Source organism: Chinchilla lanigera, unplaced genomic scaffold, assembly GCF_000276665.1.
Source record: "Chinchilla lanigera isolate Chin_1 unplaced genomic scaffold, ChiLan1.0 scaffold00028, whole genome shotgun sequence".
In the NCBI taxonomy this organism is placed as follows: Eukaryota; Metazoa; Chordata; class Mammalia; order Rodentia; family Chinchillidae; genus Chinchilla; species Chinchilla lanigera.
In genome coordinates this window covers 14,317,182-14,332,567 of record NW_004955429.1, presented here as the reverse complement: position 1 = coordinate 14,332,567, position 15,386 = coordinate 14,317,182, and the positions used below count along the sequence as shown (strand labels likewise).

At 55.2% G+C, this 15,386-nt stretch overlaps 1 protein-coding gene across 2 annotated transcripts in view; it reads left to right on the top strand.

The window, feature by feature from the left end:
• Window positions 1–15,386, top strand: part of Vgll4 (vestigial-like family member 4) — a 111,655-nt gene that overhangs the window by 80,596 nt on the left and 15,673 nt on the right. For both annotated transcript variants that reach the window (XM_005387009.2, XM_005387008.2), the window contains one exon: window positions 7,489–7,678. In XM_005387009.2, the coding sequence (XP_005387066.1) occupies window positions 7,489–7,678 (190 nt within the window). The remainder of the gene's footprint in view (window positions 1–7,488; window positions 7,679–15,386) is intronic.

Genomic DNA, 15,386 nt, shown 5'->3' with positions numbered 1-15,386 from the left:
CAGTGAGACGTGTGGGGGTGGGGCGTGGGGTGATTCAAGTGCATGACCTTTATAGTGCGCTTCATTACCATTGCATTGTGGTATACAATGAATTGATTCTGTAACTCACTGTAATGTAAGCAGTGGCGCCCTGGAGCTTGTTTTCTGGTAACTGGACCGTCCTGTCTGGGGGCGATGGGAAACAGTGACCCCCCAAGTGTGTTGTTCATGGTTTATCTACCCTGTAGTCCTGTTTTGTATTCCTCTCACTGCAGAAAATCTTGATTCAGAAAGACAGCATGTTGGAAGTGGCAGCAGGCTGTTCATTGCTGTTGTGAGAATCTCAGGGTGCCCTGCCTTGCCTTTAATCCAGAAGGCATGGAGATTTCAAGATGTCTCAGATACTTTGAAGGCCACCGTCGCTTGCATATTCACACACAGGTCACAGATCCAGTCTTTCCCGGTTTGGAGGCCTTTTGTGGTTGGGAAGTAACGCTCAAAATGTTTGGAAGGCTGGGGTAGGTGAGCATCAGCTGGGGAAAAGAAGGCCCTGGCTCAGGGTCTTTCAAAACCTTTGCTAGTATTTGAAATGTGTCAGAATCCTAGTGTTCCCTCATCACTCCTATACTTTCCATGTTGGCTTTGAATGCAGACACTTTATCTGCCAACTTGAACACAGTTGTTATTCCAAAGTGACAGAGTGAATTGTTAAGTAAGTTGAGTAATTGAGTTGTTAAATAAGTTGAATGTGTCACACGAGTAAAGAAGTTTTGTGGCCCATTCTGTGTCACTGAAATGTGCTGCTAGTAGTGACTTTTCTTTTTTTAAATATCTGGAGCAGCTCTTACAAGAATTCAAACTCTGGCCTAGCCAGTGATCTACCTGTAGATAGCCATGTCACTTCTGTATGTATGAGAAGGCGCATGTGCTCTGTATCCATGTCAGGGCTGTGTGATAGACGTGCGTTTAAGGGCATATACTTTAACATGGCTGATAATTTTAGTTGCATCTTACAGCACGTTAAGTGCAGGTGGCATTTTTCAGCAAGCCGGCCAGCATCTCTGTGGGTGACAGAGCGTATAGACTCACATTCAGAAATGACCTCTTTGACTCAAGTAATGAAGCCAGAGAGCCGTGCAGTCCTAGCAGACTATCTGTAAACCAACACAGGAGCACCAGCTCGGGTTTTCTGCAGCTGGGTGTTGGTCAGCAGCAAAGTCCATGTAACACATCCCTCACGCACATCCTCCTGAAAAATGCCCGGCACAGAGCCAAGCAGTGTTGCCTTGTTGTCAGCCTCGGTAGATTCATTCACCGGAATCGCATACAGCGGTGACTCTCCAAGCGCTGTGCCTCAGTGTCCTCTGCTGTCCCATCATTTCACCTTAGTGACAGTGCTGGCCGGAGGACGAACACGTGCCACCGTTTGCACCGCAGCCTCTCCTGATGTTCATGACAGATGTCCTGAGCGGCAGGCAGGACCGACTCTTCAACCGAAAAGGGCTTCTTAGCTTTAGCTGTCACTGTAACCATGGATCTCTTGCTGCAGACGTGTTGGATGATGTGGTGGCCTTCAGGATTGCTTGTGTACTTTATATTTGTGGTTTTAATCCTTTAGAATAACTCCGGAGGCTCGTCCTTCAACGCGCAGTGCCGGGTCTCCATGAGGTGAGCAGTTTTGAAGGTTTCATGGCACCTTTGCACAGCTGGTCACTGTATATTCTATAAAGCAGGCCTGGGGAATGTGAGCCACCTGTTGTGACGAACCTGTAGTTTACACATGGCTCTTGTTGTTTTCTTTTAGTCGCAGCTCTCTTTTTGTTGGCTTATCAGGGTCTTCTGCGCCTCATCACAGGCTCCTTCCCCCTTCCCAAAGCAGCTCTCCGGTAGTGTTTGTTCTGTACTCACTTTGGTTTGGGTTAGCTGTGGGCTTCCCGAACTATGACGGAGACGAGTGTGCAGTGTGAGAAAGAGGCAAGAAGGGCGTGGTGAACGCAGTAACGAGCAGGCTCTGCACAGACTGTCTGACTCTGACTTACAGCTGTCACCGGAGTCAGTTGTACACAGTGAAGTACAGAACTCACTGGTCACTATAAATCCTGCCACCAGGTGCAGCTTCATTGCCACTGCCGCTCCCTGATGAGGCTCTGATCGGAGTCTGTAAGGGGCGGGGCTGCTTTATTGTGATATCCCTGGAGTTAACCCTCCCTGCTGATGTTCCTCTGTATCCGTAGCCACTCCCCGGCGCTAGCATCATCGCCTCAGCTCCATCTCAGACCTTCGCATAAAGTTCTCATAAAGAGCTCACAGCCTGGATCCCCTGCATGTACGTGCGCCCGTGAGGGTCTGTTTTTGAGGCAGAGCCGAAGTTGCTGGATGTACAGAGGAAACTTCCCTTTGCCAGCTACTTCCCGGCACCTGCTGTGGGGCTCTGGTCCACCAGGTGGGGACAGTACCACTCCAGGGGGGACCCTGATGTAGAGCATGTTTCTCACAAGTTTCATAAGTGTCTGTCAAACAGCAGAAAGGGAAGACTGAACTTGAAAAGACATAAAGACCCTCAGGGCTAAGGCAGGCCTCCCAGACCCTCATACAAACAAAGAGAGCGAGGTTAAAGAGACAAGTGCTGGCCAGGCATGGTGGCATCTGCTGTCCCCACTGCTCAGAGGCTGAGGCAGGAGCCTCAGATGTTTGAGGCCACCCTGGGCAGCGTAGCAAGACTCTGTTGCAAAAGCCAACCCGCCAGCACATACAGTGCTGCCCTGGAGGCCATGTGTTTAGGTTCTGTGTCAAATCATTCTGAGAGGAACACTTAGGTCCATTCAGAAGGAACCAGCCCTGTCCTTTAAATCATGTCATTTGAGCGCCAGGGCACCTCAGTGTGACCAGGCTGGTGGGGTTGGAGGTGAAGGGCTTGGACCCTTTGAGGTGAGGGCACCGCACACGGGATTCTAAATGCTGTTACACCAGCACCGTTAGCGCATCAGAAAGATGTGTGATTTTCTTTTTCCTTTCTAGTAAGTCTTTTCATTGAAATAAATATATGATGATTCTTGCATATGTTTGGGAAAATTCTTTATTTTCACCTGAGATGGGAGATTTAAAGAAGATTGTTGTTCTGTATATTGGAAATGCCACCATGACTAAAAAACAGGTAACAAATTTTGGTATATACCAGGCATTTTTCTTCCAGTAAAACATGCCTAGATAAAATTATTAAAAGTGCTGCCCTGGAGGCCATGTGTTTAGGTTCTGTGTCAAATCATTCTGAGAGGAACACTTAGGTCCATTCAGAAGGAACCAGCCCTGTCCTTTAAATCATGTCATTTGAGCGCCAGGGCACCTGGGGCCAGCAGATGCCACCATGCCTGGCCAGCACTTGTCTCTTTAACCTCGGTCTCTTCGTTTGTATGAGGCTCTGGGAGGCCTGCCTTAGCCCCCACACTGGGCACGGTGGTGCCTGCCTGGCTGTGCCCGAGCTATAATTGCAACACTCTGAGAGGCTGAGGCAGGAGGATGACAAGTTTGAGCCCTGCCTGGGTAACTTAATGACTTAGCGAGGGGCCATCTCAAGAAATGAATGAGTGAATATTAATTTTAAAAGGGGGCTGAGGGTCTAGCTCAAAGGCCCTGAGTTTGGGTCAGTCTGAAGTACTGCGCAAAAAAAAAATTATGAATAGGCCAAATACATTTTAAAATAGAACTTCTTTAAGTTTTGACTGTAAGTTTAAAAACGTTAAACACAACTGTAGTTAAGCCAACTTGAGAAACTTAAAAAATACTGGATAACTCAGCTCAAATCTCACTTCTGTTTATATTTGAAAAAGAAAGGTAATCCTTTCTCCGTTTATAAATTGCTGGGCCATTGTGATGATCAGAATACGAAATCTCACGAGACCCCCGCCCGTGGGCTCTTTTGGTGGGGTCTGTCTCTGCGCCTGTCCTCATCTCCTGGCTGAACGAGTTGCTCGCTCTGCTTTCCTGAGAGCCCTCAGAAAAGAGCCCTCAGCACCTAGGAATCAGTGAATCCGGTTCCTAAGCACCCTCAGCGGCTCTCAGACATGACATCTTTTTAATTTAATACCTAAAGGTCAAAAAATTGTCCACCTTGAGAGCTGTAACGGCAATGACAGAGGTTTGTGTTTAGTTCAGGGCAAACTCAAGGGTGCTTGTTCTTATTTAACAGTGATATGTGAAAAGCCTGAGCGAGACAAGGATGTAGTAATATTGAGGTCTTTGGTCACCTCCTTATAAATATGTTCTTACTGGGGAGGCAGGTCATGTCCTTACAGGGAGGACACAGCCAGTCTGTAATTCACCCACTTGAAGCTCACACTTCCAGGTGTGTGGTCGGGAGCTGTGTGGCTTTGATCAGAATCAACTGTAGAACATTTTCATAGAACCCAGAAGACACCAGCGCCCACTGGCTGTCACTTCCTGTTTCCTGTCCAGCCCCTGGCGTGTGACCTGCTGTCCGTCGTAATGGTTTTGCTTGCTCTAGACTTGTCACAGTTTGTGGCTGTTACCTCTGGCTTTGGGGACTCACCGTCCTGGTTTCCAGGTCCACCCCTGCCGTAATGTGGTCACTGCACTGTCCCATTGTTGGGCTGAGTAACGATGCCCCCTCACTTGGGGACACACTTCCCTGTCCACTGCTCTGGCGTGTGCAGAGGTGAGAGCAGGCTGCGAGGTGAGCCCTCCTGAGGGACTGCCAGACTCTTCCTCCTTGCCTGTGCCACTTTCTGCTCCTCGCCCTCCTCGCCAGCGTGAGTTTGAGCCGTCCTGGTGGGTGGGCTGCGGCGCCTCAGGGTGGGGCCCATTGGGTCCTCCTTGGGGCTGAGGATACAGGAGTCTTCCCCAGACTCGCTGGCCACGTGCATATCTTTGAAGAAATGTCTGCTCAGGTCGCTTCCACCTTTTTCATTGGGCTTTTTCTTTTCGAGTTGCAAGAGTTTTTTGTATAAATACTTAAGTAGAGCTTTTAAAATTCCTTACTCCATGCCAACTTTGACTTTTAACGAAACCTAAAGGGCAGCAGCCTGCCTGTCCCGCCCCGGTACCCTTCCATGCCATTGCCGCCTTGCGACCAGGGACAGTGTGGTGGCAGCGACCCTGTGGCCCGTTCCGGAAGGGAGGCGCCAGACGGCGAAACTTCGAGCTTTCAGTGGTAACAACCTGCTGCAGCCTGCGCGCCGTCCTTTCGCTGCCACTGTCCTCGAGTCTACCTTAACTTCTAGGGGTGAAATGTAGGCCTCCAGGAGGGACAGCACGGGGCCTGCTGCCGGGCGGTCGCTGGAGACGGGGTGGGTGTAGGGCCAGGCTGCAGGACGGTCGCAGAGGTGCTGCCTGCTGTGTTTCCGTCCTGGGACTGATGCTCTTCCGAAGACAAAGCAGCCGGGGTGAGGAGACTGGTTTCCTAACTCGTCTGACTGCGGGAACGCCCTTCGAGGTTCGTGCCCTGGTCTCCCTGTGGGTGCTGGAGGTGACACAGGAATGGCTTCTTGGCGGATGGATGCTGAGTGGCTCCTAGGTCCCTGACTCACTGCTGGGAGACGTGGCACTAGCACTGATCTCCGGTCCCTTCTCCCTGGAGAGCCATGGGAGACGCTCACACCACATCCCATCCCTGTTGCTGTCCTGGTGAGGAAAAGCCAAGCTGGGGACACATTTTGACCCCCAGACCTGAGGGTGTGGCTTGACTGAGCAGCACCCCCATCCCGAAATCTTTGTTTTCTGAGGGCTCCTATGGGCGCTCTTCTTTCTCTGTAGCAGAGACTCACTGTTTATCCCCCAGTACTGGGGATTGAACCCAGGCCTTTCACACTGAGTCACATCCCCAGCCTGTTTTTGTTTAATGTTGACACAGAATCTTGCTAAATTGCTAAATTACCCAGGCTGGACTCAAGCTTCTGATCCTCCTGCCTCAGCCTCCTGAATGCTGGAATCATAGGTATGTGCCACCATACCGAGTTTATTCTAAAATGATTACAAGTTATTACAAAATAACAAACTTATCATGAATAATTTCTAACTTATCAAGGTATCGAGATTAGCTCTGCTTTGTTTTTTAAAGTCAGAAGTTACTAAATTCGGAAGTAGAGGCCGCCTGGGACCATTCCTTACCTGAACACAGCTGGCCGGCATTGGGCTTATGTTTTAGGTATTCCTTTTAAAATGGAAAGTTCCAGTTTGCTTTGGGGCCAGAATCCTTAAAAGAAACCCAGCCTGGAGGTGTGTTGCGGGTCAGTGTATATTTGTGAGCTTGTATCTTGCTGACTAAACTGGCAGAGTTTCTGTTTTTCCTGGTAAATACTCAGAAGGCCTGCACTCCACCCGCCCCCAAGCCTAACAAAATCCTGTTTGTCGTATGGACGTGAAGTAAATGACTGCTACAACTGTCGGGGGCCTGTGACGACAGGAGAGTGAGCGGAGGCAGACAGAGGGTTCTTTTTGGGTTGGTCTCCTTCTGACTCAAGTGCAGGCTGTGGCCAGGGGACCGAGGGTGGCTGGGGCTCAGAGACGGCGTGAATCACACAAGCGAAGGGTTCTTATTTGTGGGAAATGGAGGTGCTGTCCTACAGGACTTAGAAAGTGTGGGTTTTTTCTTGAGGTAATTATGACTCTTGTTTGTGAACGTTAGATGACACGAAGCTCTATTAAGAAAGCTCACGCTGATTTTCATTCCTCATGAGGTGTAAAGCCATAAACCTGTACAAAACCTTTTTATGAAAAATACCAAGAAGTTCAATTGGAACCCCAGCCAAGCCTGGTGGTACCCCTGGAATCCCAGCACCTGGGAGGCTGAGGCAGGAGGATAGGGAGTTCCAAGCCAGCCTTGGCCCATTTTAAGACCCTGTCTTAAAAGCTCAGCTGAATGAATGAATCCTGACCTGAGGGTCTACCTTTGAAACCTGTTTTGAGAACTGTACCTATATATTACGCTGTGGCAAATTGCTTGTTGAAACTTTCGTGCTGATCTTTTTCACATACCGTTTTTAGTAAGAATAAGACGTTTATTCCTCGTTAAACAATGCATTTTTATTCCTTTTAACTCCAGGAGGAAATGTGAACTGTTAGCCCATATATTTTCCTCATTCTTTAGAAAGAAAATAACATAACAGAAACAGCACACAGGAAAGGCAGGGAGGCCAGGTGTGGGGCGGGGCGTTCCAACCTGCCCAGCAAAGGCTTTTCACGTTCTAAGTGAACTTCTCAGACTGTTGGTGGTGGATACTGGTTTTCTCCCCTCTGTTGTTCCATTACAACTTTACATCTTAAACTGTGCCCCGAAGAGGGACAGGGCTTGAAGACCACGTTGCCCATGTCGCCTGGCGGGGACACGCCCCAGACCGTGTTCGCGGTTGGCCGGGTCACCGTCCCGCTGCTGAAAACTTTCCACTGGGAGTAGCTTTGCAAGGGCCCGAGCTGGCGGGTGGGCAGGGAGCCCGGGGGCTGGGATGGGGCCACTTCTCCCGCCTGCTGACTGCGGCCTCATCTCTTTTTGCGTAGGTGAAGCTGCTCTCCGGGGAGAACCCAGGATGCAGACCCTGCCGGTGGCCTCTGCCCTCAGCAGCCACCGCACCGGCCCGCCCCCCATCAGCCCCAGCAAGAGAAAGTTTAGCCTGGAACCGGGGGACGAGGACCTCGACTGTGAAGCTGACCACGTCGCCAAGATGGGCCGCATCTTCAGCCCCCACCTGTAAGTCCCTGCTTTGCTCCATGCGGGACTGGTGTCCCTGCAGCTTCTGCCTGTGATGAAGTTGTCATCTCCTGAGGTCCTGATGTGAAGCTGTGACCCGAGGCCCGGAGGGGCTCACCTGACTTTACAGCCCGTGGAGACAGGAGTCTCCCTTCTCCCATCCCGTGGGACGCAGTGTGTCTCCCTCAAGTGGACGTTGCCCACAGATCCTGGGGGCCGTTGTCCTCCGTGTGCACTGACGGCGACTGTCCTCAGGGCCCTCTGTGTGTCCCTGAGCTGGCAGGTGAGGTCTGCCGTGCAGACCCCGGTGGCCTTGTCACTCAGGCGTGGACCGTGCACAGCGTGAGAGCGCTTTCTCCCCAGCGCCTTGTGAGGCGGACCTGGGGCTTCCTGAGAGGTGGGACCGCAGGCTGGTCGTGCTTTGGTGGCACGTCCGTGCTGACTGGAGCCGAGGCCGTAGTTGCAGGCATCTTAGTGCCGGGAGACTGGGCCATGGGTCCTCAGTCAGCCACCAACAGGGGCTGGAGCTGCATCTGGACTTGGGCCTTTCAGCTCTCTGGGCCTCGGTTTCCTCAGTTGTGAACCCAAGGTCTCTGCATGTGGCCTGCTTCTGTTTGAGCGCTGCCCCTCGCTCCACCTTTCAACACCCACCTCACCCCCAGCACGCAGGACTTTCCCCACGGGTTCCCAGGTATGGGAGCAGTGGGCTCGTGTGTCTTAGAAAGAAAGGGCCTGCTCCCGTGTCCGCTTGAGTTCCCCTCGAACATAGATGTGAGGGTGCCCGCTGGCCCCCGACCCACCCTGCCGCGTCCTGCCTCGTTCTGTCCTGTCCTATCCCGTCCCATCCCAGGGACGCCGCGCGCCAGCCTCGCAGGAAGGTGCAGCCCGGGCCCTGCCTGGAGGCGGAGGCTCCACAGCTGGCAGCGGCTGTGTCCTCGCATTCCTCGCGTTCCGATCTGCCTGGCTCGTGGTGTGCAGTCATGAGACACTGACAGAGGTATTTATCCTCAGATAAATCACTGCAGTGTTAGTCACAGGCTGAGCCTGCAGCCTGCAGCCCTGGAATCTGCTCCATCAGGAATCTGGCGGCCTGCAGAACAATGAGCTCTCGCAGGCCCGGAGGCCGCTGCGGTCCGGCCAGCCTCCTCCCAAGGCTGGACTTTGTTCTTCTGTTACTGGGAATTTCTTACTCCCATCCCATCCCTGTCTCCCGAGCCCAGAGCTTTTTGTTTGTTTATTTTTGAAGGAAGCGGGGAGGGGAGCCTCGCAGCACTGTGGCTCCTGGTCAGGCTGTGGTTCTGGTCAGGCAGTCCTGCTGCAGGGCCCCGGCTGGGCACTCCTAGCTGTGAGGACAGCAGGCCCCCAGGGCATGGCTTGGGAGCCCAGGGTGTGAGTGTGGCCTGGAAGCCCAGGTCTCCCGAGGCACTATTAACGGTGTTGACGGAATGAAGTTTTGTGTGCAGCTCCTGCTCACCATTATCTGGTGGGGCTTTGGGAATGTACAATCAGCAGCACCCACATTCTGCCAACTCCCAGCAGCACAGGGGGTTTTCCTGCTGTTTATTGTGGTAAAAGACACATGATAACGTGTGTCATCAGAAATTTTGGGGTGGGGGTTGAATACAGGGCCTTTACATTGAGCACCATCCCCAACTCTTTTTTATTATTTTTTTTACAAATTTTTTTTGGGGGGGGTACCGGGAATCGAACTCAGGACCTTGCACTTGCCAGGCAGGTGCTTACCCTTCTTTATTTTTTGAGACAGGGTTTTGCCAAGTCACTAAGTTGCCCAGGTTGGGTTTGAATTTGTGATCCTCCTGCCTCAGCCTCCTGACTGTTGGATTACAGGTGTGCACCACGCCTGGCTCACTGTGAGCATTCAAGTGTAGAGCTTGGGAGAGTGTCTGAACTGTGGGGTGGCGAAATGATTGGTGCCCCTTGCTGGTTGCGATAGGGATCCGTGTCAGCGACGTTGGCCCAGTGCCTGCCTGTTTCCTAGGAGCCCGGTGACGGACTCGGTGTCCCCTGCTTGCTGGCGTTGTGGGGTGCACCTAAGTGCTGTTGTTCAGGTTGATGAACTGTTCCCTGCTCGAGCTTTAGCAGCTCCTCGCTTTTTATTTCAGATGTCTAAGCAGTTCTCTGTAATACATATGGGCTCATAGCGAGCGGGCCAAGAACAGCCCTAGCGCCTTTGTCCCCAGAAAGAGAAAATGAGGATTTGTTCCAGCTATGCAGTGAAAGTGTGTTTATTTCTCACGAAAGAAATCAAAGTCCTGGACGGGGACGCTGTTGAGCCATAGTTTCAGCAGCTGGCGAAGAGGGAGCTCAAAGCGGCAGGTTTTGGTGGTGTTCTCTGTCACCCTCGCGTGGGCATGGGTCAGGGCCACTTGGCATGGTGTGGGGAGGGAAGTGGTTTTCCAGCTCCTGCAAGGTGGGCACGGCGGGCCGCTGGGCCCTCACACCTGCCCTTTACATCGGGGTCACTCGAGCTTGTTTGTGACGTTCTTACTAACGTGGCGACCCGGAGAGACAGGTGTCTTAAGACGGGTGTGGCATGGTCCGGGTGTACTTGGGAGCTGACAAGTCCTCCGTCTGTCCCGGCGGAAGCGGGTGGCTGAGGGGCTGTGCAGGAGTGGGGCTCCTTTCTGGAAATGTCCCAAGGCAATCTTTTCTCCTGGCCGTGCTCATCACCCCTCACATGTCCCCGGGGCCCCAGCTCTGTGTGTGCCCTTCAGCGGCGCCCGTACCCTGTTCCTTTCCCGTGCTGTTCGGTTGTTGGTGACGGTGTTTCTGTTCGGTGGCAGCCCAGCTTCCCGGGGCCCATCCTCTAACCCACTGCCTGGCCAGAGTAGCTGCGTGCCCGGCAGGGCTGGTTCCTGCCCTGGGGAGTGGCACCTAGCAGCGTAGTATCACGTGGTACTTTCCTGTCAGTGTGCTGTCACCGCTCCTGGATGTGGGTTGTCTCCTATGCGACCGGAGCCTGCTGCAGGATTTACATTTACACGCAGCCCCAGCATGGGACGGGGCGCAGCTCCCTGATGCGCCCTTGCCTCACCCTCCCCAGACCATGGGTCCCAACCCTGGCTCTGCAAGATAAAAAATCCAGTCAAACAGAATTAGAAGTCTCCGTCATCATGGTACCAGCCACATTCCAGAGTCACTGGCCACCCACAGTGGAGGCGGCAGTGGCGGTGCTGGACCGCGCAGCCCCAGGCTGCAGTGGCATCGCAGGGGCACCACGGCCGGTTCTCCACCGGGGGACGGGGAAGCCAGGAGATCCAGCAGCCCTCTGGCTGTGGCCGACCCTGTGAGCTTGCTGTGCGCCCGTCCCTGCTTGCATCTCTGCCCCCCGGTGAGACTGCCCAGTGCCACGCGCCTGGCCTGTCCTTGAGCGTGTGTCTCCAAATTGCTGCGTGCCCAGCGCTCTGACACATGCTGAAGAGCTCGGCGCTGTTTGCAGTTAACGTTTCCCCTGGTCCGGGTGTATTAGTTAAGGGTACTGAGCTCCTTGGTGACTCGCGCTTCCCCAGCCAGCACCGTTATTTATTCCGTGTCTCCTCGCCTTGAGTTTAGCTTTTTCCCTGCCTTGTGGATTAAATTTTGTTTTTTGAAGATGGAGGACATTGACATGCTTCCAGATGCCAAACCACTAAAGCATGCTTGGTGCTTGGCGTCTCTGTCCCTCCCAATGGGGCGTCCTCCAGGTCTTTCCTTCTGGTGACTGGAGCCCAGGCTTGAATGCTTTGTTCCCCCTTCTTCCTCGAGCACAAGCCACCCTGCTTGGTGTTTCCATTTGGTGGTACATGGTGGAAAGTGTCAGCCAGCTCCCCAGCCCTGTTCATGGCTGCATAGTACTCCGTCACTTTCTGGGCCAGAGTTCATTTGGTAGCCCCTGTTGTCCTTGCCTGGAGGTAATTAGAGCAGTGATGCTGAGATGGCAACCTTGTGGAGTCAGGGTTTCTCACGGACGTAACATCGAAAGCAGGCGAGGCAGTAGATGCAGGTGCTCAGGGGCTATGTGTTGGCTTGCAGGAGCCTGCGTTGGGGCTGTGAGGTTGGGGGGGTTTCCCATTTGGGTACACACTCGCAGAGACCGTGCCTTGGCCCCGGCGTGGGGTGGAGCTCACAGGTGCTGGCCTCATCATGGCAGCTGTGCAGGCCCCTTGGCTACCTGAGTGTCCCCTTCCACCCACCCCTTTGGCAGGCTCGTCCCCACGGGGTGACTGGGAGGTAGGGAGAGGCGGTGAGACCCAGGCCGGAGAATGGAAATCGCACGCCGGCTGCCGATGCAAACCTGAGGGAGGGGTGTGAGCTTGGTAGGGTTCCGGGTTCCCTCTAGGTTTTGTTTCCGTGCTGCGGTGCGGGTGACCTGAGCGGCACCTCTGACGCTGGGGATGAGCTGTAGTTTTGGAGACCCCTGTGCTGCCCCTTGGCGGCTAGACCATCGTCCCTTGGGTGGCCCCGTCTCTCTCCGACCTTTCGATGGAGACGCATGTGGCCGTGAGGGAAACAGCCCTCGATTCGAATTAAGTCTGCATCTGGGAGACAGTGCCTTGGTCCTGCTGGTCCCTGGATGTGGCGAGGTGATGGGGTCCGCTGTGTAGACAGGCGGCCTGGTCCTGCGTCCCAGGCAGCCCCAGAGAGGAGCGGACAGCCGATGTGTATCCCTGGCCTCCAGCGGCCCAGGCGCCATCACACAGTGCCAGACAGTATGGGTGTGCGCCAGGGAAGGGGAGGAGACGGTCCTGAGGTCCCTGGCTACCAGGGACAGTTCCCTGCCGGGGCTCGGGAGGCCGGGCTGCTGCCTGGCCACCCACAGAGGCCTGGTGAGGCATCTTGGACAGGCGGGATCCCTCTAGGAACAAACAGGGTTCCCTCTGGTTTGGGGGTTTTTCAGTGCTGGGCATGGGACCCAGGGCCTGTGTGTGCTGGGCAAATGCTCACCACTGAGCTGTGCCCCTCAGCCCCGAACAAGCCTTCTGTGTGCCAGAGAAGAGCAATTTTCAATCAGTGGCACAAGCCAACGGTAACTTTAGCCTAAAAGATTGAAACTGGGGCTTCTGTATGCATGTTTGTTGTCCTGGGGATTGAACCCAGGGGGTTCTATCACTGACCGTGGTTCCAGAAGTGTAGTTTTTATTTTGAGAAAGAGTCTCCCTAAGTTGCCCAGGCTCTACTTAAACTTGTGTTCCTCCTGCCTCAGCCTCCCAAGAAGTTGGGATTGTAGGCCTGTGACAGCACACCCAGTGAAACTGGAATGTTTCATCATTTGCTTTAAATAATGACTTTTTTTTCCCTTTTTCTCCAGATTTGATAAATTAGAGATGGCTGAATAGACTCCCTCAGACGCTGTCCTTTCCCCCTCCTGGGCACAGTGCCCGCCGGGAGGGAGCCCAGCCTTCTCCTCTCCACCTTCACGCGCATCTCGCTCTGCTCCCAGAGTGCTCTGGGACCGAGAGGCTTCTCCAGCCTTAGCTGCAGTTTCCCTGTGTGACTAACACAGAAACCGAGGTATCGGGAGCCTCTCTGCCGCCGCCCCCCTTCCAGGGCCTGCGCGGATCAGTAGGACCCGGAGAGCCCTGGTCCGTTGCGGCGCCGGCCGCAGGTGGATCGCCGCCCCGCGTCAGCCGTGTGCGTGGCCGTCCTGCCGCCGGAGCGTGGTGCCTTTAAGCGGAGGTCGCGGGCCTGCCCGGGTTGTGTGGCTTTCTTGTTTGTGGGGCTGGAGGCCTTTTCTTGTTTTCACAGTTGAGCAGGGAACAAAGGCCTCCTTGTCCCTGGCGCCCAGGGCGCTGACATCAGCCCTTTCCCGGCAGCGCCACCCGGCCCGGTCCGTGCAGAGGGGACAGCAGCGGTGGGTCACCCTCCTGCTCCTCGGAGATGTGTGGGCCGGGCTCAGAGGGCCGGGCCGAGCAGCGTTCTGCCTTTGTGGGCTCGCAGCCTGTAGTCCCGATGTGCTGGCCGTGAGGGTGGGGCCGCTGGGCAGGCACAGAGCACTTGCCCCAGCTCCAGCAGGGCTGGGGAAGCCAGGTGCGCCCCGCCCGCCAAGGAGGCGACGCAGGGCTCTGCCGCTTTCCCTGGCCCTGTGGGCTGCTGGGATAAGGAGCCTGTTTCCAGGATGCTGCCTCTGGGCTGGGACAGCAGTGAGCTTGGCACTGCGCGACATCATGATGGTCCCTCCCGGGAGCAGAGCAGGCTCCCCGACAGCTCATAAAGTGCGCCCCTTCGCCCAGCAGGTTGGGGGCCAGCAGGACAGTGCCGAGAAGTGGCCTTGGTGGGTACCTGTGGCTGTTTCCTGGTCCTCTAGACCTGGCCTGTGAGGCCACGTGTGCCACCCCACGCTGGTGGCTTCCCAAGCCCCAGTTCTGTGACTGGGGTACCGTGGCAGCGCTTCGCTCAGCTTTGCTGCGTCTCTTGAGTTGTGACACGCAGGCTCTCTCTCTGCTGTCTCACGCTGAAATCTAACCTGAATGTCTCTGGAGCATAATGAGAGGACCTGAAGCTGCCGTGGCGCCTGGTGCCACGCAGACCCGGGGCCCAGACTCGGTTTTTCTGTTTTGTTTTGTTTTTAGTACCGGCAATCGAACTCAGGACCTTGTGCTTGCCAGGCAGGCATTGTGCCCCTGAGCTGTATATTCCCAGCCCAAGACTCTGGCCAGGCTCCTGCACCGGCAGAGGCAGCGTGCTGCGGCCTGTACGAGGAAGCCGGCCTTGTTGCCGTCCCCTCCTCCAGCCGTTCCCTCTGCGCCCCTTCCCGAGGTGGGTCAGGTCCTCGCAGACACCGGCCTGTGCGAAGCGCAAGGAGCTGAGCAGCTCTCGGCAGGCACAGCCTCTGGATGGGAGTCTGGTGCTGCACTCGCATCACCCCCAAGTTGCCCGGGTTACTGAGCTGACAGGGAATGGTTATGGCCTTGCTGGGCCTCTCGCCAGCTCCTTAGCTGCACCCAGTGGCTGAGTGCCCCGTCACGGCTGTCCCTGCAAGGTGCTCCGAGAAGCAGGTCCTCGCTGATCAGAGCTGGCGAGCGCGTGCCGCTTTCTCCTCGGCGCGTCCAGGCTGCGGCCGATCCGTGCACAGGAGCACCGTGCAGCCCAGAGGCTCTGGCGTCAGGAGCCACGGAGTCAGGTGTGGACCAAATTGTGTCCCCTCAAAATGCGATTGTGAGCCCTGAGCCTGCTGCGACGGCTTTGAGGCCTGGTGAGGGTTAGAGGGGGTCGTGAGCAGGCCGGGTCTGGTGGGGTCAGTGCCCTCGTAAGAAGGGACACAGTGCTGTCTTCCCGCCGTAGAGAAGGACGTGCTGTGAAGGTGGCCAGGTGCTGGCCAGGAAGAGTGCCTCGCTGGGCACCCGCCATGCTGGACCCGACCTCAGAGCTCCAGCCTTGGGGCTGCGAGAAGAAGCCCCGTTTATGCCGCACAGGGAGGGCGGCCTTGGTCCCTTTATCGGGAGCCTGGTCTTTGCCAGGCCATCTTCAGGGCAGACTCGTCTCCCGAGTGCAGCCTCGCCGCATGCCTCGCAGTTCTGTCATCGTAAGCTTTTGGTTGGCTCTCAGCTGCACGGTGCTTCTGTGCACGGATCGGCCGCAGCCTGGACGCGCCAACCAGAAACCAGGTACACGCTTCCCCAGCTCTGACCGGGAAAGACCTGCTTCTCAGCGCGCCTTGGAAGGACGGCAGGGACTCGGTGCCTGGGTGCAGCTCAGGAGGTGGCTCACG